We start from the raw sequence: 25,106 nt of genomic DNA, 5'->3' as shown, positions 1-25,106 counted from the left end.
CTTGCCCAAAGACACTTCGACATGTAGACAGGAGGAGCCGGGATTCGAACCGCCGACCCATGGATCATTGGACGACCTGCTCTACCTCTTGAGCCACAGTCACTCAAAACTTCACTCACCCAGACGTCTGCTTTAGTAGTGATAATCTTGTTGTTATAAAGGTTCACCATCTCTGGAGCACGATATGACAGAGTGGTGTATCTGAGAGGAGGTAGAAGAAGGGGAAAAAAGTGCAGGGTGGGGAAAGGGAATTTCTTGGCAGTTAATTCATTTCAAACAAGATTTCATGGCACAGCATGCATTGTGAACAACAGAACCGTTATAGGTGAAGACACGCTCTACTCAGGGAGTCAAGAGATAGTCAACCCACTAAGAAGAGGTGGAGATAGAGACTGTGTTCTGCTTCAAAAAGGGGCTTATTTTATTGGACCCACTTCTTAAAATACAGAGTTTCTGTTTTCTAAAGGAGATGAAGAGCTTTTATTGAATTGTTTTTTGTAATTGAACAGTTTGGAATCTATATTCAGTATCTATAATACTGAATATGAAACGTATTACATTGTATGAACCGAGTGAATTGATTTCACAAATGAGACCTAGCTGTGATCTGTCGCTTAGCTAGTCTACAGTATGTCTTCTCTAGTTTGAAACGCTGAGCAAGGCCTGCGTGCCGAAACGCGGTCGTTTCTCTAGGTGGACTGCTGCTGTGACAGCATGCACTGAGCTCAGTGTGTTGTAATGGAGATATTACTTAAAACACATTTTCTTACAATCCTAAAGTTAAATTGGCAGTGTATTGTACAGTACAATACAGGTCAATAGAGTGATGATCTATTATTTTGGGGGGGGGGGGGGGGGGGGCAGTTAAAAAGTGTTACATGAAAACTAAAGGCCGATTCATACCCGTTTTAGGTGATAAGGTGACCACCGAAAACTACAACATCACATCACACCGCGGTGATAAGCAACTCACCGCTCACCGGAACACATTTCTCTGTTACCTTATCACCTAAAACTAGGTGATGAATAGGCCTTAAAAAGTACAATAAACAACAATGAAAATTCCATACATTAATCATCTAGTATGGAGTTAGATTGTTAAAGGGTAAGACCACTTTTGTAAAGGTTTGGGTTGTGTAGTTACCTTGCCATGATGTAACTCCAAATGTGGACAAGAAATCAAAAATAATTTCTCCAGTGATTAGAAATTGATAATTCAAAATATGCTACTCATTGACTTACATTGTACGCTGAAACAGCTCTCAAAGTCACTCTTTTAGTACGTAAACAAACACAAACAAAGTTGTTTCAGACAATATGGAGCAACACCAAAACTCATGTGGTTTTATTTTTTCATAAAAATGTTAACTTCCTGTTGATTTGTCCATTTTTATTCAGAAGAAAACCCGGACTGGATCCATGGATCCGGATCCAGATCTTCATATAGTAAAATCAACAGGAAGTTACCATTTTTATGAAGAAATAAAACCACATGAGTTTTGGTGTTGCTCTATATTGTCTGAAACAACTTTGTTTGTGTTTGTTTACGTACTAAAAGAGTGACTTTGAGAGCTGTTTCAGCGTACAATGTAAGTCAATGAGGAGCATATTTTGAATTATCAATTTCTAATCACTGGAGAAATTATTTTTGATTTCTTGTCCACATTTGGAGTTACATCATGGCAAGGTAACTACACAACCCAAACCTCTACAAAAGTGGTCTTACCCTTTAACTTGAGGCTTACACACATTCACACAATAACACTGCTGATCTAGATATAGGTAAAACTTTAAAATAATAGGACAAGAGTAAAAATACACACTTTTTGATTTCTTCTTCCACTGTAGCTACACCCTCTGTCTGTGGGCTCTGGAACTTGTTGGTGGCACTTCCAAAGTCACACAACACGTAGTGACCCTTGTCATGCAAGAGGATGTTCTCCACCTGCAGGGACACAATCACGCTCGCTGAATAACGACAGAAGCCTTATAGCATCCGCATTCTGTGCATGTCATCATAGTTGAAAATAGGAGATCTACAAATTCACAACGTGCCCTCATAGATCGGATATTTTGGGCAAAATGTGTAGATGATGATGTGTAGAGGGGAAACAAAGAAGGAGGTTGATTAAAGACCCTGGTCAACAACTAAGACGTGATGTCTTATATAGAGAAGTTAACCCATTTTGGGCGGGAACCCCTTTTGGTGTTTTGAACATTATGTTATAATTTAGCTATTGAAAAATAGCAGATCTACAAGCTCATAGCGCGCCACCGAGTGGAGCGCTACGAGCTTGTAGGTCTTCTTTTTTTGAAAAATCAGAAAACTGGAGGATTTAGAAGATTTATTTTTAATTTCGAGGTCAGGCCTAAATGGGTTAATAGAATACAAGGTGGCTGAAAGGTGGTTCACCTTGAGGTCTCTGTGAACGATGGGTGTCTTGCCCTGGTGCAGGCGAGACACAGCGTCACATGTATCACAGAAGATCTGCAGGGCCTCTGGCTCAGTGAAGCCAGTCTGCAGCCTTTGGTTCATTAAATTGACAACTTGGCCACCTGTAAAGACATTTTCATTCAATTCAATATATCACATTCAATATATAATTGCATCACAAAGAACAATAGCAGGAGTAACTATTATGTGACTAGTTTAGGCAGCTTTAATTCACCACCATGGTCTATAACGATACACAAAAGGGATTTACCCCATTGTGTTTCTAAACAAGCCTGCCCCCCACCGTTCACATGCTCTCGCAACAGCACAGCAGACAAGTCAGAACTCAGCTGCTACGGGTCATGTTGAATAATCAATCGGACATAGTGGGAAGCTTGGGTATCTAGGGGGAAAGTTATGTTCGGGAATTCAATATGAAGTAAATGTAAAGACGGTATTAGTCTGGTCTGGTGTAGCCAGGGGGCTATTTTCTTTCTCCTGCACTGGCAGATTCATCTGGTTTTCCAGGCTATAAAGATATGACATTGAGCAACATTTTGCATTTATGAACTGCATGCAAATGGAACGTTAAAGGAAGTAAAACAGTCTGAACACACCTCACACCTAGGAGGAGCCAGATTTTGAAAACATACTTTAGCACATTTTCTTAAAATTGTATTCAACTCAACTTTTCTGAGTTACTCCCACTGCCTCAAAGTGTGTTGTCTACTAAAAACTAAGATCATACTCGTGTGAAGTGAAGCGTGCTCTTATCAACATATTTATCATCATACATCACATTCTCAGCCAATCAAATCATCACAAATGTCATTCGGGCCAATCACTTTTGTCGTCTTCACTTTTCTGCCCTCACTTTTATCCTCAATATGTACTTTGCTCAGCCAATCAAATCATCACTATGATGGGGTGATCATCCAATGCTTGTGCTCACACAAACCCACAAAGCTGAGCATAGGAGGGGCTAGAGCCCCTCAAAAACAGACCCCTTGTTGGAAAGCCAGCTGTAGGTCAGGGAGGGTGTAGTAGTACAGTAATAAGTGGTTGACTACAGCAGAGCTGGGCTGTACTGATGATGTTAGAAGAATGGTATGGCAGAGTTGGCACAGGGAGGGTTTACTTGTAGTGAAAGTTGAAAGTGAATATCTTATTGATCCATTAACTATTTATAAAGCACACTTTTAAATCATTAACATCTATTAACGCACATTAAACATTAATAAGTCATTAACTAACAGTTTGTGAATGATTAATTAAGTATTTATAAGGGGTAGTTATTCTAAACTGTACCTAGTCTGGCTAAGCAACAAACATGATCATTGCATTTCAAAAGAGTAACATACACATACAGTTACACTTAAAGGACCACTTCACCACTTTTCAACCTATCTTCATATAATAGGTCCTCACTAATAATCATGATAATTTCTACTCAGTCTGTGTCTCATAGGAGGGCTGTGGGCAGTTCAGAAACCGTCTTCCAGTGACATCATGGATGGGGAATCCAAGCTAATAGAAACTGCAGGCTTTCTAGTCCTGAAAAGTTGCAATGCGAAAATGGAAGCCATTGTTCTCACGATAATGAAAATCTAAATATTTTTGTAAAAGAATCTTGTTTAAAAAAAAATCTGCCTAATGATGATGTCACTGGAAAACGGTTTCTAAACTGCCCACAGCCGTCCTATGAGACACAGACTGAGTAGAAAAAAATCGTACCATTTTTTCATGATTATTAGTGAGGACCTATTATATGAAGACAGGTTGAAAAGTGGTGAAGTGGTCCTTTAAAGAAGTGGAAGGCAGTGCAAACCCTAGCCTAGTAGCATCATCTCTCTATTCATGTCCTCCATTCCCAAGATATGACAGTTGTGCAATTTTGTCCTTGACCATTTTGACCCAAGAGTTCATCTCTTCAGGCCAGCCTAACAAACATTCTCACCAAATTCCCTTAAACTGACCCATCTGTTCTGAATTTCTAGACCTCGATTGTGACCTTTCCAATCCAAAACTCAGCCATCTGTTATCAAGTTATGCAGACAGACAGAATATGATACTCAGCCACAGCAGGACCATTATTAGACTTATTGTCATATCATTTGAAGATCAACTGTGAGACAACGCTTGCATGCAAAAGAAAAATGTTTAGATCTGCTGTACATTCTTGGGCGGATGTTTCTCACAGATTGTACACATAACCGACACATTCTTCTCAACAAGAGAGTTCAAACATCCATATTGAGTATGCCTTCCTCTGCTGGTCCCCGATGAGAAGACTATTTGTTCTGACTAAGAGATGTCACTAACTTCTGTCAAGCCAATGATGGTGTTAAAATAAGAGTAATAATATTATTCCTGGCTAAATCTGAGGCCATAGCCTCAAGAGTTTACAACTCTTGACAATTGACAAAGAAATGTCTTGATGCTGCAATAGATCACTTGCAACAAAGTAAATTCCAAAGGATTGTGACCAAATCAAGGCAGAGTAGAATTGCCGTTGAGACTGAGATTATGGTCATGACTCATGAGACAGACTTGAGAGACCTACTGTACTGTATATCAGTTTTGTATACAGCACTAATAAGACATAATAATAAGAAATAATAAGCTTCAAAATATCGGTCTCATATTTCCACTCCCACTAAGTTTGGTTTGCTCCTAAAATAATGAATACAGCAATGGTCAAAATAATTCACGGAAACAACAAAGTTTGACAACTCTCAACAATCATAAACTCACCCTTGCAATAGTCCATAAGAATGAGAACTTCCCATACTTCCCTGGCACCCGGAGCTGTGATACTGGAGTCCAGATAGCCGACAATATTCTTGTGACCAACTAGGTCTTTCTGTAAAACAAAAATACAACATATTTGATATTATAGCTGTATTGTGTGGTGTTTGATAGCCACAATAATATAGCTTCATACAAACATAAATTAACGTTTAATTGACACATATTGTGCACATTTTCACAACTCTAAAGTATATTGTCAAAGATGACACATCTGAGCTAAATGCCAAATTCACAGAAGCACAACGATTTCTACTGCTTATCTTTCCACTAAATGGATGTACAAAACGTGTGAGAGAAAAGTAGATTTTTGCCCATCAGCAATGATATTGATATACAGTATACATTTATAACATAATTAATATATCTGAAGGGGAGTTTTCGTGCAGCTGTAGCCTGTAAGCTTTAAAGGCATTACGCATAAAATGTTGTTTACTTTTGAGAACAGCACTATTCTAATGTCCACCTGCTGAAAATGTAACCCATATTGTTTATCTTATGTTTTGCTGGGTACAGAATTTCTTTGCACATCACGCTTCACCGTGCAGAATGGCGCATTCATTGCTTGGCAAGCTTAATGCTGGCATTGTACCTATTGAGTCAGCTGAGAACTCACCTAATCTGATGACTTCATTGGTGAGCAATTTGCTGTTCATTGCAGTAAATTCATACCTTGGTGAATTTTGGATGCCAGCCAATACAGGATTTTGATGCACAGTCCTCGTGAATGGCAGTAGAGACTAATGTCGATCTCTACATGCTCAGCAATTGACTCAGGATTAAGCTGTACAGTACATTACCCCCAAGTTTGATTTGATATTATGAGAACCTTATCAGTCCTGTGGGGGGGGGCATTACGTTATTTATTTCCCCCTTCATCCAGCTGATGGCTGCACAGATGGTTATGATTGATGAGTTTATTAGGGGAGCAGTTATGGATTGCGTGTCTGGCTCAGGGAATTTGACACATAGCCTGGGGCTGGGAGGTGAACGGTGACCCTTCTGATTGAGATTGGGCAATTCTCAACCAACTAAGCTAAAAAACAAATACTGTATATGGATTTTAAAACAGCAAGCCACAGGCTAAATGAGGAATGGAGAGGTATCCTCTCTCACCCTTTATGCCGACTGCCGTAGCAATATCTAGCTGTGCTGTAGATTGTAGAACTCCTGTTTAACTAGAGTAGACATCATTCACTGTATATGCAGCAATATTATTTTGTGCTGCAGCAGTCATCACTGTTCAGTGACAGGTGTAGCACCACACCTGTCATAAACTCTGATAAAGGAAAGTTTGATCCGATTTATGCAGCCAGAGCAGTCAGGCAGTCAGTCTCCAGAAACTGACTCAAGCGTAAACATGGAACAATCCACTAAACTAAATTTATATAAGAGGACCTATAGTCAAAACCAGAAAACGGTCACATTGATAGCACTATGTGGTACGCTTTGAATTTGATACTGGGGAACATTATAGCACTTGTATGTATCAGGTGCATGACCCACCTATTGGTAAAATAGACATATTCCAGAATGGCTAAATATAAAACTGAAAAGAGAATGGGGGTCCCTGGCACAAAATGTTTTCAGATGGGGGTCATGAAGACATCTGAGAACCACTGGTTTACACCAAACCAACTCTTAACCCATTTAGTCCTGACGTCGAAAAAGTCTTCTGAGAGAATATATATTCAAAGATGTGTGCCGCATTTTCACGGTTTTTCAAAAATAGCAGACCTACAAGCTCGTAGCGCGCCACTCGGTGGGGCGCTATGAGCTTGTAGATCTGCTATTTTTCAATAGCTAAAAGTATAACATAATGCTTAGTTAAAACACCAAAAGGGGTTCCCGCCCAAAATGGGTTTTAAGACTCATGTGAATCGAACACGATACCCAGGGTGTTCCACAAACACCAGCCACCAGCTGGATATCCGCACACTGAAACATTTCCAGCCTTCTACTGTTTTACTGTCTTTTATGTGTCATTCTGCAATAAGACTACTAGGTACAGTATGTCATCATAAAATACATAAAGTATACCAATATTGAAGGTGCTGTATGACCATGCCGTTATAGGGCATACACTGTACATACAGTATGACATCATATTCATAAAGATATGACTGTAGGTAGGTACAGTAACAGTATGGCATAATAAAATACATAAAATATAATCTTAGACTAGAGACAGGTATTTCCATGTGAAAACTCTATTTTTCTATCCACACCTGCTTGTGTGCGCTTTCCAGTTGATTCAAAAGCTGTCTTTCCTGGCCTCACATATGTAAAAAAAAAAAAAAAAGCACATGACCGAAATGTGAGTGGACAAAACTTTTGACGGTTCTGCACAGAGTGACAAGTGACAAGTGACAAGTGACAAGCTTAGAGTATATATGAATAGAGACGGCACCCGGATGAAACCCTGAGGCGAAATGGACATAGTGGCCGAATTTGATATTGCAGCGTGGGCCCAAACACATGAACGCGCTGGTCCGTTGACTATCATTGTGCACGTTCACGATGACACGTGACCGCTGAATGCCTGCAATGATAGTCAGCGGCAGCGCGTTCATGTGTTTGGGCCCAATCCATCCCAGAATGCACAGTGAAATCGCCTCATGCGCTTTTGAGCAACTTAATGCAAGTGGATGGGAGGAGAACTCGGGTGCCGTCTCTATTCATATATACTCTAAGGTGACAAGGCAGAGTGTGCTGTTCTCTGAGTCTGAATGAGCTGGCGTGTGGCATATATACAATACACTTGACACTTCAGAAAATGCCTGCCGTTTTGAAGTAGTGAGCAAAGGCACTGCAGTGGAATCGAACTCTAGTGGACGCAGTGGTGGCAGGGTACTTGGCGGTATTTACGACGCGTTGTGAGCTTGTAGGTTGGCTATTTTCAGTGCGACACACCAAAAGAGGTATAAATCGGGCTTAAGTTATCACAAATCTTTGGTCTGAACTAGGCTTAATAAGGCAAGAAATGAGCACTGCAATATTCTCACCCATCAACTTACCATTATCTGAATCTCTTGCTTGCACACCTGCAGGTCATGCTCATCGTTGACATACATCCTCTTGAGGGCACAGCGCACCCCTTGACTTGTTCGAACCAGGAACACTATAGCAAAACCCCCTGTGCAAAAAAATATATAATGAAATTGTTGTAAGTGAACATGTTAGATTAATCAAAGACATCAAGAGGAAAGAATCATCTAACTAAAAATGCACCAAGTCTCTGTCTGTCTGTCTGTGTGTGTACTGTTGTAATCCAACTTTATTTACATTGTGATAATATCGTTTAGAATTTCGGATATCATGGTTATGATATGGTTCTCTTTTCATAGTTTTCAATTGAACGATTTAAAGATTACTTTGAGATCCAGCAGTACTTGTTCACTTTGAAATGTTTATTATCTTGTAATGTATTTGTGTTTAAATTGCATGTTATGTTTACTGTAATCAGGGTCGTAATTAGGAAAAGAGAGCTTGCTCTCAATTGACTTCCCCGAATGAATAAAAGGTGAAAGAAGGGCTGGACAATACAACTTTATTTACATTGTGATAATATAGTTTAGAATTGCGGATAACATGATTACGATATGGTACTATATAGTTTTAAAGTCTGCATAGTAAAGTGAAGTCATTTTCTAAACTTACCCGACTGTTATAGCTGTTCAATTATTTCCTTTACCCACTTAGTTATTATATTGGCATTACTAAAACTATTTATCAAAAATGTCATTGTGTAAATATGTTGTGAAAGCACAAATAGCCATGTCCACAATATAGTATTAGTCACATATTGTAAAAAAAAAAAAAGAAAAAAAAAAGAAAAACACATTAGTAAATAATATTTTATATATATTCATTTTTTCTTATATCGACCCGTCCTAGCCAGCTATACTGTATATGAAAGGGATAATTGAACAGAGGGTGGATGCACATTACAAAGTTATGCATCTGAAGATGAAGGTGAAAAATGCATAATCTTGCTTTCTCACAAAATGTCTCTTGAATCTTGATCTTGAAATATACACTAACTGAACTATAATATTACTTCAATTAGTTCAAGAAATATGGCAGCGTATGCCGTGCTGCCTGCAACCTGGCATCCATATGGACCATCAGCACCATTCTCAACCCATTTTCAAAACGCTCTAGCCGTCTTACATTATGTATTAGTCATATCATCTGTCCAGGCCATAAGCTGCAGTCTACATTTAGCCTAGGTCTCTAACCATCTGGTATACGTGGCAACGGATTCAATTCACAGAGTTCATTTGTTGTGACACAATTATCACATGGTATTTATGTAAACACTGTGGGCTTACAGTACATACATGTCTATAATGTGGCATTTGTAGGCCACTGAAGCGTGATTATGAATCCCACCAACGTTCTAGGGTAGACCCGCCTCACCATGTGTCTGGCTCCCGGGAAGGCATCGTTTTACTGAGGTTAGGCCGTTCGGGTTAGGTTTAGGGGGGTGCATACTTAGTTTAGACTAGTCATTGGTTAGACATGAGTTAAGGTTAGGTTTAGGTGTGCTGCCCCGTGGGGGGTTAGGTTTAGGGTGAGGGTTTGAGATAGGTTGTAGTTGTATGACTAATGACTGGCAAAAACGAGAACTGTCAATCACAACGACTACTGGCCAATCACAGCAGGGCTTTCCTAGAACTGCGGTGGGATAAATAATAACGCGCCACTGAATGCCTTTCATAGTATGGGACTACTACTGTAGTCATGATGTCCTGAGTTTGAATTTGACTCTGGAGGACAAACGTACATGAAACCTATATAGTAGTCCGGAGTTCCACAGGGTTCTACACAAGGGTCACTCCTGTTTTGATCTACACTAAATAGCTTAGACAAAGATAGCCTATCTACAATTCTACATACAAGCTCAAAGTGAATCATTCACAATCACAACGTGTGTGAACTTGTAGATCTGCTATTTATTTTGTCAAATGTTTGCCCCCAGAATAGGGACGCTAGGGTTCAAGTGCTTAAAAAGGACAAAGCAGGCACTGCAAATATGCGGTTATCTTTTACATTTTGTAGATTAGCATTCATGCAGGGTTACAGTTTCCACACATGAATAGACGCCAATGGTTTTACATGTGCAGCAGCAGGTCATACTCATAGCTTTGACCAGCCGACATGTTATCACTTACATTATCTAGTCTCATGCTGTTCAGATAAAAATCACACTCGTTTGAAGTGAGGGACTGGGCATAGGAGGGGCTGGCGCCCCTCAAAAAGCTGATTGCGCACTGCATGGTGACTGGCCACTGTTAACGGTTAACACCTGGGAAGTTGACACAGCAGTCCCAACAACAAGGCTGCTATAGTATCTAGTGACAGCGAGTCCGAGACCGTTATATTAGGTCTCCAATCTCCATTTCCCAGCGCTAAAGAGAGATGTCGATTTACATTAAACATTTGCAAATGGGTGGAGACTGGAGGGTATATGGGTACAGAGAAAGGGGAAATGAGATCGCATTCCTCTAGTCCAGTGATTCTCAACCTGTGGTACGTGTACCACTGGTGGTATATTGAGCTTCCCTCTGGTGGTACACAGAGGAGTCGCCCCCAAAAAAGGAGAAAAAAAGTGGAATGAAATATTTATATTACTAATTTACTACATGTAGTTCTTCTGACCAAGCAATTGGTTGAAATTGACTATCCAGCCGTGCTGAAATGAGCATGACTGCACACCTAGCCGTTAATAGAAGATTTGAGAACGGATTAATCACATAAGAAATATCATCAGTTGTGCTGATTCGTGATTACACAGAGTTTTGTCAGAGCAGCAGCATTATTGGCTTAGGAATGGAACAAAAACAAAAACAAAAAACAATCAAGGAATAAATTACAATTTCCCTCCTGTGTTAACTCAACTTAACTGTGCATAGCTGAATAGGATGGGGCAGGTATACGCCTATGTATTTTAACATCAGTTATCAACTTATTATGGTGGTACTTGGAGAGCCAAATATTTTCTGAGGTGGTACTTACGTTATAAAAAGGTTGAGAACCAATGCTCTCTAGTCAATGGACACTGGTTAAGTCAATCTGACATGTCATCATCCTTTGCCTTGTGTGTGCATGACACATAGGCCTACATTACTCTACAACACTGGTTCTCAACGTGGGGTCCAGGGACCCTCTCAGCCAGGGGTCCTTGGGGGTTCCAGTGGGACCCCAGCTAAATGACTGATAGTTAGGAAACAGATGGAGGCCCTGAAACACCGAAAGCATCATTGACACGAGTGTCTGACACTTTCAACTCTCCCGAGAGTCTACCTATACCAACTGGACCCTTGTGGGTCCATTTCGTTCCATTTTGTACATCCAGGGACAATTTAACACTGATGATTTTTCAGTGGTTGTAAATATATATGTATATATTCAAAACATTTGACAAGATAAAAGTCACAGGGGTCCTATTAAAGGCATATAAAACTGGGGGTCCTTGAAATTTTTAAATGTTGAGAATCACTGCCCTAGTAACAAAGCACAAATCAAAATGCACCACACAAAAGTGACATCAACCCTATACTGCTGTATCCTGGACATGGAGTCAGTGGAGCTCGTCTTTCTCACCTTCAGCAATGATCTCTTCGACGGTGACTTGGTGTCGTCCGATTGTAAATGTGCGACCAATGAAATTGCCACCCCCATGGCCGGACCCACTGCTCCCACCACCACCACCCCCTCCAGAACCAGGCCCGGAGTTAACTAGTTCCCGACGAGAATGAGAATCGAAGAACTTCCTCATCTTGTCAACTGACACGGGATGTCGTGAATGGTCAAAAATGTTCTTGTTACCACCACCAGTCCCAGGTTATATTTCACTTGTTAACCCAGGGCATAAAGCAAGATGCTGAGTCCGTGTAAAGGCTGAAAACGTGTCTATCATTTAATGTTGTTGTTGATGATGTAAACAGATTCCTGGGTCGCAATGATCCCATTTGCTTGGTAGAGTAAATAGTTTAGTCACGGAACAATAATGAGTACGCGTTAAACTATTATTATAATTCCTTCATCTCCTCGGTATAAAGGGCTTCTTCATCAATCCAGCTGTTCATGGATGCTGCTCTGTCTCCATCTCTTCTGACCACACGGAGCTAGCACAGCGCTAGCTACTTGCGCTCTATGACATTTCGTGTAAGGTTATCCAGGTTATCCTCTGAAGATAATGTCTTCCACCGCGATGTATGCGTTGCACAACTTGGCAGACGCGAGATCATACGTTTCCATGCTCGGTTATGTAAAGAAAAACTGCCGATTCGCTGCTTTGCTGCCGACTACAAATAACGGTCCATTTACAATAAAACTATCATTTATAGCGACCTAGCTAAACGCATTAGCGCAAGCTCGCTTTTTTTTGCAGCAGAAAACGCCTGCCCAAATGGACGACAAAAAGGGGAAAATTGTGTTTTATTTAAACCTGCAACTGTAAGGGCTAATATATTTGTGTCCTACAGTACAATACGAGAACGAGGTTTATATAGCCAGGCTAACCTATCCAACCACAGCAAATCTTTGGCTGCCAGCAGCAATATCGCAACATCCTAGCTGTTGCTACTAGCAGCGACCGAATGGAACTCTGGGTGTTGTAGTTCACGGAGCTGCTGCCCTCGCACACGCAAATAATAATTATGTGCACGCGCGTGCGTGCATACTTTATGGGCGTGTGTTGTGAAAGGAGGCAGGCCGAATATTTTCTTCCATCAAAGGGGTGGGAGTGGACGTCATACAGCAGTTATAAAGTAGTTTCCTGGATTCAACGGTACGTCTCACTGATCATTCATCACACCTTCAAATTCGTCAAGTTTTCGGCAAGAAAGGTACGTTTTAGGTTTATTTTGTGATTAACAGAATGCGATGGGTTTCCGTTTATTGGAAAGATTGTTGTATGTCAGACAGTTAAGAAGATATATAATTATTTCTATACACGTCTGGGACTGGGTGTGCCAACACCCATACCAACTTATTGTAGCAATGTATCGCTTCCTGAAACAAAAATGATCAAGAAAACAAGTTTATTTTCCAAATGCTATCCTAAACACTATCTGGGTTTTGTCTACAGAGAGTCATTTGCCTTTGGATTTATAATGTTATACGAGTTGGCTACGTGGTTGGAAATTAAAGTTCATTTGTAAGATTTTCTAAGAAAATAAATAAATAGTACTATAGGCCCCGCTATTTAGCGGCCCGCTATTTAGCATTTGAAGGAACACTTAAACCCTAAATAAGGTAAGGTAACTGACATGCTGCAGTGTTAGTGGAAAGCATTAGTGATATTGGTCCACTTTTATAACACAAGCTGTAAAAGGTTTTATATATTTCTTCTTTCAGTATTTCTGTTTTATTATTTGACATTTACTTATTTACTTATTACTTATTTATTATTTACACCACTGATCTTGTAGAATACAAATTTACACGTTGTTTTCTTGTGCATTCACTCCCTCTGTTTACATCACAAACCACAGGTGTGGAGTGAGGAGTCTGTGGACTGTGGGTGACTGCTATACACAAAGAATATGAGCCATCTGTAGAATTAACTATGCCTGAGCCCTGAGGCCATTGACCCATAGGTTATACCCCATATAGCTTACAGTTATTTTATTTCAATATAACAACTTGATTGAACTCTAAATCTTTCTACATTTGTACTAGGTGAATTTTGATATATCGTGACGATTTAATTGAGTAAGTTGAGCTCTTTAACGACTTCTTTATCTCCTTCCTGTCACTGGAGTAATTACAGGTGTGTCCCGTAATGGCATTAGCGTTGAGGAGACTTGTAATCAGGGATACCCGAGAGAACCCACGAGCAAATGTGTGTGTGAGGAAAGCCCTTTCTAAGAAGATGAGTTGCATGCAATATTAATCATAGCCAGAGGTTAATGAGGGGCCGTTGTGTTAAACTGAGCTCATTTACTGCTCCTTCACCTGATGCTGTTGTTCAATCATCTGATGTATGAAAGCAGGCAAGGGGTAGCTTAATTGATGAACACTGCTAAAACAGCCGAGCAGCCTACTATACACTTCTACATGTGCTGTTAAATTGCTAACCTGTCGTTTGTTCTTGTTTTTTTTTAGCTTCCCTCACACTCTCGTTACAATGGCAGCGGTAAGTTCAACCCAAAAATACATAAATAAAAAATTTGAATAAATTGGGTGCGGCCGTATAGCTGAGAGGCTCTCTAGTAATCAGAAAGAGGTAGTGTCCCTGAGCACTTAACAGCTCCCCTCGAGCGCTCATCATAACCATCTGAGCAGCCATCAACTGGGTGAAGCTGAATTTCACCACAGGTTTAATAATGTCCTGCAAAAATAAATACAAAATAAAATAAATAAACAGTGTGAATGCTCTCGGTTTTAAGGTGTCTGTCTTTGTCATTGGAATAACATAACATTGCTGGATAAAATAAATTACAAAATGTCCATAGGCGGTGGAGAGTCAGTCCCCCATTGTCCTCCTTTATGGTTAAGTACTCAGTTATTTGACTGTCCCCACGTTACAAGAATGGTACAGACTCCGTTTGGGAGTAACCATGTTTTGAGACGGGTAAAGAAGTGTTTGGGTGACAAACAGTAGCTCAGTGGAGTTTACACAACCAGCAGCAGCATACACAGTATCCCCATTACATGCACAGGTATTATAAATGATATGATTTCTGTCTAATGCTGACATCCGGCAATGGATATATTCAGTTGTTGGATACCAGCACTGATGGGTGCGTAGCGTTAGTCCGACATCCCAATAATCCGACACCCATAAAACTGACTACCCAATATTCCGGCCATAGAGCCCCATACTAACCCTATCCCCAAACCCTAGCCCTAACCGCACGCGGAAGCCACGGCCCACGGGTGAGTCTTAACCGGCCACGTAGTCGGACCAACGGGATGTCGGACTGATGTGCGTGCGCGGCGCGCACGTGTTTATCCTGACCTTTATTGAGCACAGTTTTATTAACTGGGTAATAAACCTATTATCTTAATGTATATTGTAAAGTTTGCATTAAGATGAAGGCTAGAGCAATAATGTTTCACAGCTCTCAATGTACCCTTTCTTCCGAACAGAATATCTCTTTATATCACATACCGTACAAATACATTGGATGTCTACTAGGTTGCCTTAAAGTGCTTTCTGCTCTGGGGTCACTATAGTCAGAAACTTTGTAATTTTGTCATTTCCTGTTTTTTTCGGTTTGTGTTTGATCAGATTGGTAAACGTGGAACTGTAACTGAGGCGGCTGGTTTCAACGCAGAAGAAGATGCCACGAGGCTTAGAAACGCCATGAAGGGAGCTGGTGAGTGACTCACAGCTGCTCATCAATTTGATGTTTCAGGATTCTATTAGGCATCCATTGTGCTGATAATACTGTAGTCTTATCACTTAAACCACTTTTCTTTTATCCTACTATAAAAAACAACAACATCCTCATCCATTTCTCCTCTCAGTGGGTTGAATGACTACTGTATTCAATCTGAAATGAGTAATTACACAATTACACATGCAGGGAGTCAGAAAGCTGATTCTTAACTTTTCCTGAATTTAAGCTGTTTACAGGTATTAGCATTTTTGCCACAGGCTATGGGATCTGTAGTTGTGATCACGGGCCCCAAGGCTATGGCATCTGCTGTAGTCACAGCCATAGTCCCATAGCCCCGACAGATGGTGGGTGGAAATGTGGGTATCAACTAGTTTTAAGTTAACATATATATTAAAAAAGAGAGAGCAAAAATAGCTAATCTACATACTTGACACTATGCAATGTATTGTGAGTCAGCTATTTTTGTATAAACAAGGGCTAATTGATTACAACATTATTATTTTCTCCTATAGAGGGTATAATCATAATCATATCCGGAAGTTATGCGGGAATGCTTACTGACCGAGTGGCAAACAACTACTTTTCTAGCCTTGACAGCCCATACATCCAAACAGAAAAGTCCCATCTGATTGCATTAAACGACGTTAAACAATGTTAAACTCACTTTGCCACTCACTTTGCCTCTCGATTTGCCATTCACTTTATGCATGCACATACCCTCTATTCTCTTTTATCTTACGCCTCTTCTGCAAAAACATTTGCAGAAGAGGAACAAACTTTTCTATTTCTAGGTGTAGTTTCCATGGTATTGGATATTTGCATGACTTCATCCAGTCTCCTGAGTGTATAATTTACTTTTCCTTGCACAGTGAAGTTGTTCATCATGCAGACGTATTAAACTTGGCCCGTTACTGCTGCAGCTGTTATGTGGAGTAACAAAGTGTAGACAGTTACAGTATATACTGAAGAGTTACGTCAAAATTACATTTGGGAGACCAAACTTCTACCACTCATTCTGGAGGGAATCCCTGCTCATTAAGGCAGTAACATTTGTCAACTAGTAGCCCTGTAGGTCACACCAGGGTCTAAATTTCCCATTGGAAGTGTAGCGAGACCATCTCCAACCAGTGCAGTGCAGATGTGTTATATAACTTATATTATTATAAAATATAATTATATTGGATTAACATACAGATTGTACTACCATACAGATTGTGCTAGTAATATTGTGGTAACCTAATATACCTTTTATTCCTTCAAATACGTTTTGGACGATTGTGTGGATTGTGGAATTTTGACGCTGTTAGTGTGGCATGCCTGTCGTAATCATCTTCTCCTGACTCTGGTTTGAGCTGTATTAGAAACAGATGGTACCTCTGCTGACATTTCTATCCCTTGCTATCTCAAGAGATAGAAATGTTTGTATCTAGGTCCATCTCTAGATCATTATAGGCAAACATTTTTTTAAAAGCTCACATGTCATATTTTGCTGTTTTCGCTATTTATCGTAGGACTAAGTATACATGGCTTAAGTGGTTAACTTTCACTGAACTATTAAGTCTTTGAAACGTTTGGCAACATTAAGAAGCATATGCTTCATGTAAGGTTGTGTACATTGTTATTTATTTTTACTTATATACTTTAAGGTGGGTTTTTGACTGTGATGTATTTGCAGGCACTGATGAGGGAGCTATCATTGAGGTCCTGCCACTCCGTACCATTGCGCAGAGGCAGCGCATTAAAGAGGCCTTTAAGCAAAGTGTGGGAAAGGTGAGTTAGTCTTTCATCGGAACTGGGTCTCTGAAAGTTGCATTTTAATATTGGTGTAGGCAAAAATGGGTGACAAACATACCGTCTGTCAATATAGTCTTTGTTGAGTGCTTCTGCCAGCATGTGTCACTGTGGGTAAGTTTTTGTTGTGTTTGAAACTCATATGATAAAAAACCCAAGTAAACCATTAACTGATATTAACATAAATGTAAACGAGCAGAACAGGGAGACCTTGTAGTAAAGTCTACAAAGAAGCCACATGAGTATGCTGTAAAGTGACAGTGTCTTTGTCCCACCATAATCTGTTACGATATATTAACAGAAAAAAAGGAAGGCTAATGTTTATTTTACCACCGTAATTAGATAAGAACAAGTTCAGCGGGCATGTGCACAATGGTTCATCAATAAAGGTCCATTGAGTGAGGGGAAATGCTCTGGAGAGGGCAAAGATTGCAAGTGGAATCCTCAGAAAGAGTGAGTCATCACATGGAAACACCCTGCAGATGTGGTCCGAGGTTACACAGAACAGCTTCTCTGTTCACAACACTGTGTCTAGTTGTCATTCCGTCTAGAAAAGGCTAGGTTATGTATCTGGAATGTGACTCACTTTGGAAACACATGACCAAACGCTGTGCCCAGAAAGGTGTTATGAATGAGTCTAAACAAGCATGGGGTTTTCAAGACATAAAAATGTTATGAATTATTCTAGAGAAGGGGGTTGTCAAGATATAAAAATGTTATTGATTATTCTAGAGTTTTCAAAGTCTGAGACAGTGGGCCTGCCTTGAGACAAGGATCAGACAATGACATTACTGTTAGGTAATCTTTGCTAGTATCAACAATGTGTTGTGTATTTAAATGGGAAACATTGCCCAAAAAGTTACACACAGTGTTATAAAACTACTCATATGCAGCAGTCTATTATGAGAGAGAGTGCTATGCATTGGGAGGGTGGTATTATTGCCCTCATGCCTCTTCTCCCTTCTGGCTCCAAAACTATGGAATGCACTTCCCATCGCAGTCAGAACTGCAGCCTCACTCCCAATCTTCCGCCGTAGTCTGAAAACCCACCTCTTCAGACTCCACCATGGCCTGTAGCACTTGCCCTAGCCCCTTAGATAGCACATTATGTAGACTTAGATAGTATTTTAAACAGACTTATAGCTTGTTACGTAGACAGCTCTAGAATTGCACTTTATGTAGTCATAGCACTTTATAGTACACATGTATAATATATTATATAGTATAGTATGTATAATTTACATAGATACTCCACTGTTACGTTCTTAGTTTACGCATGATTCATGATAACTACTTTTTATATATGTGATGTATGCCATGCTTTTTGTTATTGCTTAAGTAAGTCGCTCTGGATTAAGAGCGTCTGCTAAATGCCTAAATTGTAAATTGTATGCCCCCTAAAATTAGAGGTTCGGGCCGCATAGTGAACACTCTCTCAACCATGAGCACTTGATGAACGTATTCTTTTTGTCTGTTGTCTGCCTATAGGACCTTGCTTCTGAGCTGCAGGGGGAGCTGACCGGCAACTTTGAGACGGTGGTTCTTGGCCTCCTGATGCTTGCACCCGTGTATGATGCCTATGAGCTGAAGACGGCAATGAAGGTAGATCATTTCTGAATGAGTTTGAAATGCTTTTTGTTGCAACGTGCTGCTGGTGTTAGCAGTCACATGCCTGAACTGTATAAGATGACATCTCAACAAAACATCCCGTATCACTTGATATCAGGGTGCTGGAACGGAAGAGGCTGCTCTCATCGATATTCTTGCTTCAAGGACAAATGAGGAAATAACAACCATCAATGCATTCTATAAGAAAGGTAATTGTGTCCTTTCTTACCATAGTACAACATACTGTACACGTAAAACAGTACGTCACTAGTCACTTACTATTTGTATGATATCTGATACAATACATAGGTTCCTAGACCTCATTTCTTTGTTTGGATACACAAAGACATACAATTTGAAAACAATACATTATTTTAATTATTCATATGAGGCAGAGTTGGTCTCTATAATGCAGGGTGTGCTTTGCTTATTGGATCTTTTGTATCCTCTATATTGGTAATGAAAACCAAGTAGTTGGAAGTGCTCTTTTTTTTTCTTTCTTTGTCCATTTTAAAATAGATTATTGTTGTGCCTACAGATCATACAGTATCATATTTGATATGTATTTACTGTGTTATAATTACTATACATCCATCAAAAAGATTCAGATAATGTCTGCCTTGATTGTTAACCATAGTTAAAAGCTTGGGCAGTAACTGAGCAGTAAGCAGTGGCACAAGCTCATTTCCAGCAACACCCTGCACCTGCACATATACACACACATTTAAACCTGGGAGCTGACCAGTAGAGCCACAGGGGGTGCATACTTAGTTTAGACTAGTCATTGGTTAGACATGGGTTAAGGTTAGGTTTAGGTGTGCTGCCTTGTGGGAGGTTAGGTTTAGGGTGAGGGTTTGAGATAGGTTGTAGTTGTAGGACTAATGACTGGTCTAACCAATGACTAGTCTAAACCAAAAACTGTCTAAACTAAGTACTGCACTGGAGCTCCACTGGAGTAGTCTGGGGTTCAGTGACTTGCTCAAGGGTAATTCAGCAGTGTTGGGGGAGGGGTGAGTGCTGTGGTGACCATTTACCTCCCCACCCAAATGTTTCCTGCTGCTCCGGGGAATCGAACCGACAACCACACATTATTACTGAAAAATACAGTTATACAACTATACAAAAAAATGTTTTTTCATTTATACTTTTCTATATGAGTACATTGTCACTACACTCATTCTCCAATAGAGAGGCAAGTAATATACCATAAAAATAAAGAATACAGGCGTGGCTTCAGAGTTTGACTTGCCCATTGGTGTGAAATATATATATATGTTTTTTTCATGACAGAGTATGGGAAAAACCTGGAAGATGCTGTGTGCGGAGACACCTCTGGAATGTTCCAGAGAGTGCTTGTCTCTTTACTTACGGTGAGCAAACATCAACTAATGACTTCTCTTAGCTTACCCTACTATACTACACAGCCAAAGATGATTTGCTTTTTTTATATTTGTATTACCGCCACACTGACAGCTCTGCTTTGGGTAAGCCTGATTTATAGTTTGTTGTTTGGTGTTGCTTGCCGGAAATTGCAGCTCTTCAAGCTCACAACGCATGCCATCGTTATACGTTGTGAGCTTGTAGACTAGAATTGCTATTTTTGGCCTGCGACATCGTATAATAGAGAATTAATTACTGTAAGCATGCATATTTTTTTAACTGTTGTGTGGTCTACCTTTTAGGCTGGCCGTGACGAGAGCGACAAAGTGGATGAGGCCCAGGCTGTGCAGGATGCCAAGGTGAAAACACACATTTGTATAAAGTTTTACCGTACGTATATGAGGGTTATGCTTCACCATCTATCTGTATTGAGTTTGTGCTTGAAATGTACTGTAATTCTGCAAACTGTTAATACATATTTCAATCAATCAATCAATCTATTCTAGAACGGCTTTCTTTTCTATGTTTTTTTTAGGACATCTTTGAAGCTGGCGAGGCTCGCTGGGGGACAGATGAAGTGAAGTTCCTCACTGTCCTCTGTGTACGGAACAGAAAACATCTGCTACGAGGTACTTATTGAAGTGAATTCCGCAAATAACGATAGCTGGCAAAAATACATCCCCTTTTACAGTATACGATTCTTTGTTTGCCTTTGTCTTTACTAATTGTTGTCTGCCATATACTGTCAGTTATTGTGGAGAACTGTCCTGTTTTTACTGCCCTCTTGTGTAGACCTGAGGAAGTGGGTGGCGTTTACTGACCTACTCTGATGAATTAAGGAACTATCCAGTACTCCTTCATGTGTCCTAAAAATCATCTGGTCTAATCCAGTGATATAAATAGGTTTTCAATGTAATGGGTGGTGGTCTTTTAGATGGGTCCCAGGGACATTTTATGAGTACTACTTCAACGACGTTAGAGTACAGTGCTGAGTACAGTATTGCATCCCAGGACCCCCCGAGGGTGACATGATTGGGTCCTTTCTCAATTTAGTGAGTAATTTAGTTTCTCAATGTAGTGAGCAAGAGGCAGGCTATTTGCATCACTTACTAATTTGAGAATGTATTTAAAATGTACCATGTTAAGTTGGCGGCTCTAGATCACTGTTGGACCCCATTCACCTATTCAGTTTATTATCCTCTGATCACAGGCCAGGTTCAGCATAACGGTTGACAATGTGCAATAAATGGTATTAGTTTTGACAGAATCAGACTACAGGAAGACCATTGACAGATTTAGTCATTGTCAATTTTGTTTTCTCTCTAATTCCTTTAGTGTTCGATGAGTACCAGAAGGTATCTGGAAGGGACATTGAGGACAGTATCAAGAGGGAGATGTCTGGATGTCTGGAGGATGCCTTTTTGGCAATAGGTCTGTTTGTCTTTACGAACTGAACCCTGGGACTACCAGTAACTCGCTGTATCGCCCCTCTTTACATGTGCACACACACACTCACACTCACACTCACACACACACTCACACTCACACACACACACACACACACACACACACACACACACACTGGTGTGTACAAAAACAATTATTCAGTGCAATTATTCATATTTTTCTGTCTTGTATACGTATATTTACTGTGTGTGTGTGTGTGTGTATGTGTGTGTGTGTGTGTGTGTGTGTGTGTGTGTGTGTGTGTGTGTGTGTGTGTATACGTGTGTATACGTGGTGGCTGGTAAGACTGTCCCCGAACATTCGGGGTTCGAACCTTCGCTCGTTCGGGTTGGCACTCAAATCTTAATTAATGGGCTTGAACCACCGTTTTTCTTTGAGAGAAAGACATGATACAAACTGAATACCTGATATTTAGTCAAAATAGCAGTTCTACAAGCTCACAATGTATCACATAGTGGTGCGTTGTGCACTTGTAGATCAACTGGTTTATGTGCAGGATACTGTTGTACAACTATGTAAAAATTATATAGTATAAATGATGATTATAATTATGATAATATAATACATTATTATTATTTTAATTTCCCCACTGCCAACTTATTTGAGAGGCACATGTGGCTAACATGTTTTGTTTTGCTCTGCAGTGAAATGTTTGAGGAACAAGCCAGCGTTCTTTGCAGAGCGCTTGTACAAGTCAATGAAGGTCAGTATATTTTTCCTCATAAAGCTACTATAATGTCGTGTGTCCAGTAAATTATTGACTTTTACCATTTCTATGCTTAAAAGTACAAAGGTATTGGCTTCAAAATGTTCTTAAAGTACCAAAACTAAAAGTACTCATTGTGCAGAATTAATACAAATCTTGATGTGTTGTGACTTGTGAGCTTGTAGATCGGCTATTTTCAAAAACCCAAAGTTTAAATAGGGCTGAAGAAGTGGTTAATGTATGTTTTTGTAGTAATAATAATCAAATTCTACAAAGTAACCAGTAACTAATGTTTTCAAATAAGTGTGGTGGAGTAAAAGTACAATATTTGTCTTTGAGATGTAGTGGAGTAAAAGTATAGAAAATCTGAAGTACTCCAGTAAAGTGAAAGTACCTGAACGTTTTACTCAAATACAGCACTTGATTACATGTACTTTCCACCACTGACCCTGGCTACAATCTTGCTCGCCCTCAGGGAATGGGCACCACGGACAGTGTTCTGATGAGAATCATGGTCGCCAGAGCAGAGATTGACATGCTGGACATTAAGGCAGAGTTCCTCAAGATGTATGGAAAGACTCTCCATTCCTTCATAAAGGTAAAGCACTGGTTTCTGGGGGCATGTGTCCATCACCAAGCTCATTATTCTTCTTCTTTTCGTGTCTTTGAAGCATGTGGTTAGATGACAGTTTCCCATTTCTTTACACAGTCAAGGGATCAAGGTAGGGATCAAGGTAAGGGATCAAGGTAGAAGCGTTCACGTCGCGATCCCTGTCAAGTAATACCTGTTAACACTTGCTATTACTTGCGAATTCTACCAAACACTTTGAAGCCGAGCCGAAAGACCAAGCTCATTATAAAACACTATTATAATATGACACTGTAATTATTAATGCTCTGCTGTGACAAACTTTAGAAACAACTGTGCATACACTGTATGAATACAAAGGCCATTTTCAATCATTTGACACTAGACTGTAGCTGTTGTATGGTCTTTTAACGCACAATGAATTTCACATGCCTTTTACTCTGTAACTGGTATTGTTGACAATAAAGTTGAACCTTGAACTACTGGCTCCATATTACAATGCTTAGTTTTCTCCCATCCGAATTGGCTGGCAGCGGTTTAGTGGCAGCGGTGGCCGAACGGTTTGCGGAGCGGTCTTGTTATCGGAAGGTCGCCAGTTCGAATCCCCAGACCGGCACGTTAAAATTACCACCGCTGAAGTGCCCTTGAGCAAGGCATTGAACCCCTACCATGAAATGTTCTATGAGCAGGGTCTGGCTGTAAACAAGCATCTCGAGCTTAGTCCATTCACCCTGGGTAAACAAAGAACTTTGCTTTTTGCTTTGCTTTGGCTACTGTCCTGCAGTACAACTCCAATTTACCATGTTCTCCTTCTTTCTTTATAGGGGGACACGTCTGGTGACTATCGCAAAACTCTACTGGCGTTGTGTGGGGGAGAGCAGTAGAAGCATCCAAGACATTTAACGTGGCCAGCACCTTTCTATTGATCCCAGCACTCTATGGCGTCCAATGTTCTTCCGTCGCAACATTTCACTGATTGGCTGACTGACAGCTTCTTTCACAGTTTGGAATTCTAATTAAAATCAAGACCAGTGACCTTTTACACCTGTCTGTGTTTTTCTATTGATCCTTTCACGAGGCTTAAATGAGTGTTGTTTAGTTTAGAGGGAGAGATGCAGCTCACAACTTTCAGAACATGAAGGATGGATAGTATTGACCTCCAGCTCCCAATCATGTCACGGCTGGACATTTTCATCACTGGTTGGTGATTGAAGTCCATTTGTTTAATTGGTTGGAATTTCTTGTTCGTCGAGTCAGCTCAGAGTCAGTTGATTTAATTACTTTAACAGGATTTTAGCTTGATTTGGAAGGCAGTAAAATGTGTTCCAATCATTTTAAGGGGGATACTCCATCACTCATAGAAACTTACAACCCCATCTGGGAGTAGCCTAAATAATCTTCAGCGGTTGTGTCCAATATGACCACTGGGTGGAACCATAACCTCTGCTGTCTAATATTTAGACAGACTTGACTAGACCATTTAGACTAAAAATAAAAACATTCACTTTGACAGAATATATATTCAAAGATTTGCGCCACATTTTTACGATTTTTCAAATATAGCAGACCTACAAGCTCATAGCGCGCCACTCGGTGGCGCGCTATGAGCTTGTAGATCTGCTATTTTTCAATAGCTGAATTATAACATGATGTTTAAAACACCAAAAGGGGTTCCCGCCCAAAATGGACTAGACCAGACTTGGCACCGACTATAGTTACCTTGTGCCAAAGGCTGTCCATTTTCAGTGTACGACACCATCGACATGTACTAGCATCGCGCCAGACGCCAATAAATGGTGACTAAAACATTTAAGGTTGTTATTGCTACAAAATAAGATGTTAAATGGATTGCATTTATTTAGAGTATTTCTCAAAAGTGCTTTAAACAAACGTATTTCACATAACCATTCACCCATTCACATACCGACGGTGGAGGAAACCGTGCAAGGTTCTCACCAGGAGCAG

The 25,106-nt window shown here is 40.2% G+C and overlaps 2 protein-coding genes across 4 annotated transcripts in view; one reads left to right on the top strand and one right to left on the bottom strand.

Moving 5' to 3' along the window:
* Positions 1 to 12,861, bottom strand: part of aak1b (AP2 associated kinase 1b) — a 40,644-nt gene extending 27,783 nt beyond the window's left edge. For 2 of the 3 annotated variants that reach the window (XM_079524314.1, XM_079524316.1), the window contains exons 1-6: positions 11,852 to 12,847; positions 8,260 to 8,378; positions 5,189 to 5,297; positions 2,414 to 2,556; positions 1,824 to 1,945; positions 120 to 201 (exon numbers count right to left, since the gene is read on the bottom strand). In XM_079524314.1, coding sequence (XP_079380440.1) covers positions 120 to 201; positions 1,824 to 1,945; positions 2,414 to 2,556; positions 5,189 to 5,297; positions 8,260 to 8,378; positions 11,852 to 12,026 — 750 coding nt within the window. In that variant the 5' untranslated portion in view covers positions 12,027 to 12,847. Of the gene's footprint in view, positions 1 to 119; positions 202 to 1,823; positions 1,946 to 2,413; positions 2,557 to 5,188; positions 5,298 to 8,259; positions 8,379 to 11,851 lie in introns of all 3 variants that reach the window. The other variant, XM_079524315.1, reaches the window with a different exon arrangement.
* Positions 12,862 to 12,970: 109 nt separating this feature from the next.
* anxa4 (annexin A4) lies at positions 12,971 to 24,183 on the top strand. The gene is made up of 13 exons (XM_079524336.1): positions 12,971 to 13,098; positions 14,360 to 14,390; positions 15,489 to 15,576; positions 17,276 to 17,370; positions 18,880 to 18,993; positions 19,118 to 19,208; positions 20,290 to 20,369; positions 20,682 to 20,738; positions 20,915 to 21,008; positions 21,715 to 21,810; positions 22,491 to 22,549; positions 23,028 to 23,150; positions 23,966 to 24,183. The coding sequence occupies exons 2-13, from the start codon at positions 14,382 to 14,384 to the stop codon at positions 24,023 to 24,025; spliced, it is 966 nt and encodes a 321-aa protein (XP_079380462.1). The 5' UTR covers positions 12,971 to 13,098; positions 14,360 to 14,381; the 3' UTR covers positions 24,026 to 24,183.
* Positions 24,184 to 25,106: the final 923 nt, after the last annotated feature.

This window comes from Electrona antarctica (assembly GCF_951216825.1).
Source record: "Electrona antarctica genome assembly, chromosome: 16".
In the NCBI taxonomy this organism is placed as follows: Eukaryota; Metazoa; Chordata; class Actinopteri; order Myctophiformes; family Myctophidae; genus Electrona; species Electrona antarctica.
This window is presented reverse-complemented; position numbering and strand designations above follow the sequence as displayed.

What these genes read in the sequence shown, in the direction of transcription:
- anxa4 (XM_079524336.1), top strand. An exon ending in CAATGCATTCTATAAGAAAG is followed by an intron (nt 19,209 to 20,289) that starts GTAATTGTGTCC and finishes TTTTCATGACAG; the next exon opens with AGTATGGGAAAAACCTGGAA. An exon ending in CTCTCCATTCCTTCATAAAG is followed by an intron (nt 23,151 to 23,965) that starts GTAAAGCACTGG and finishes CTTTCTTTATAG; the next exon opens with GGGGACACGTCTGGTGACTA.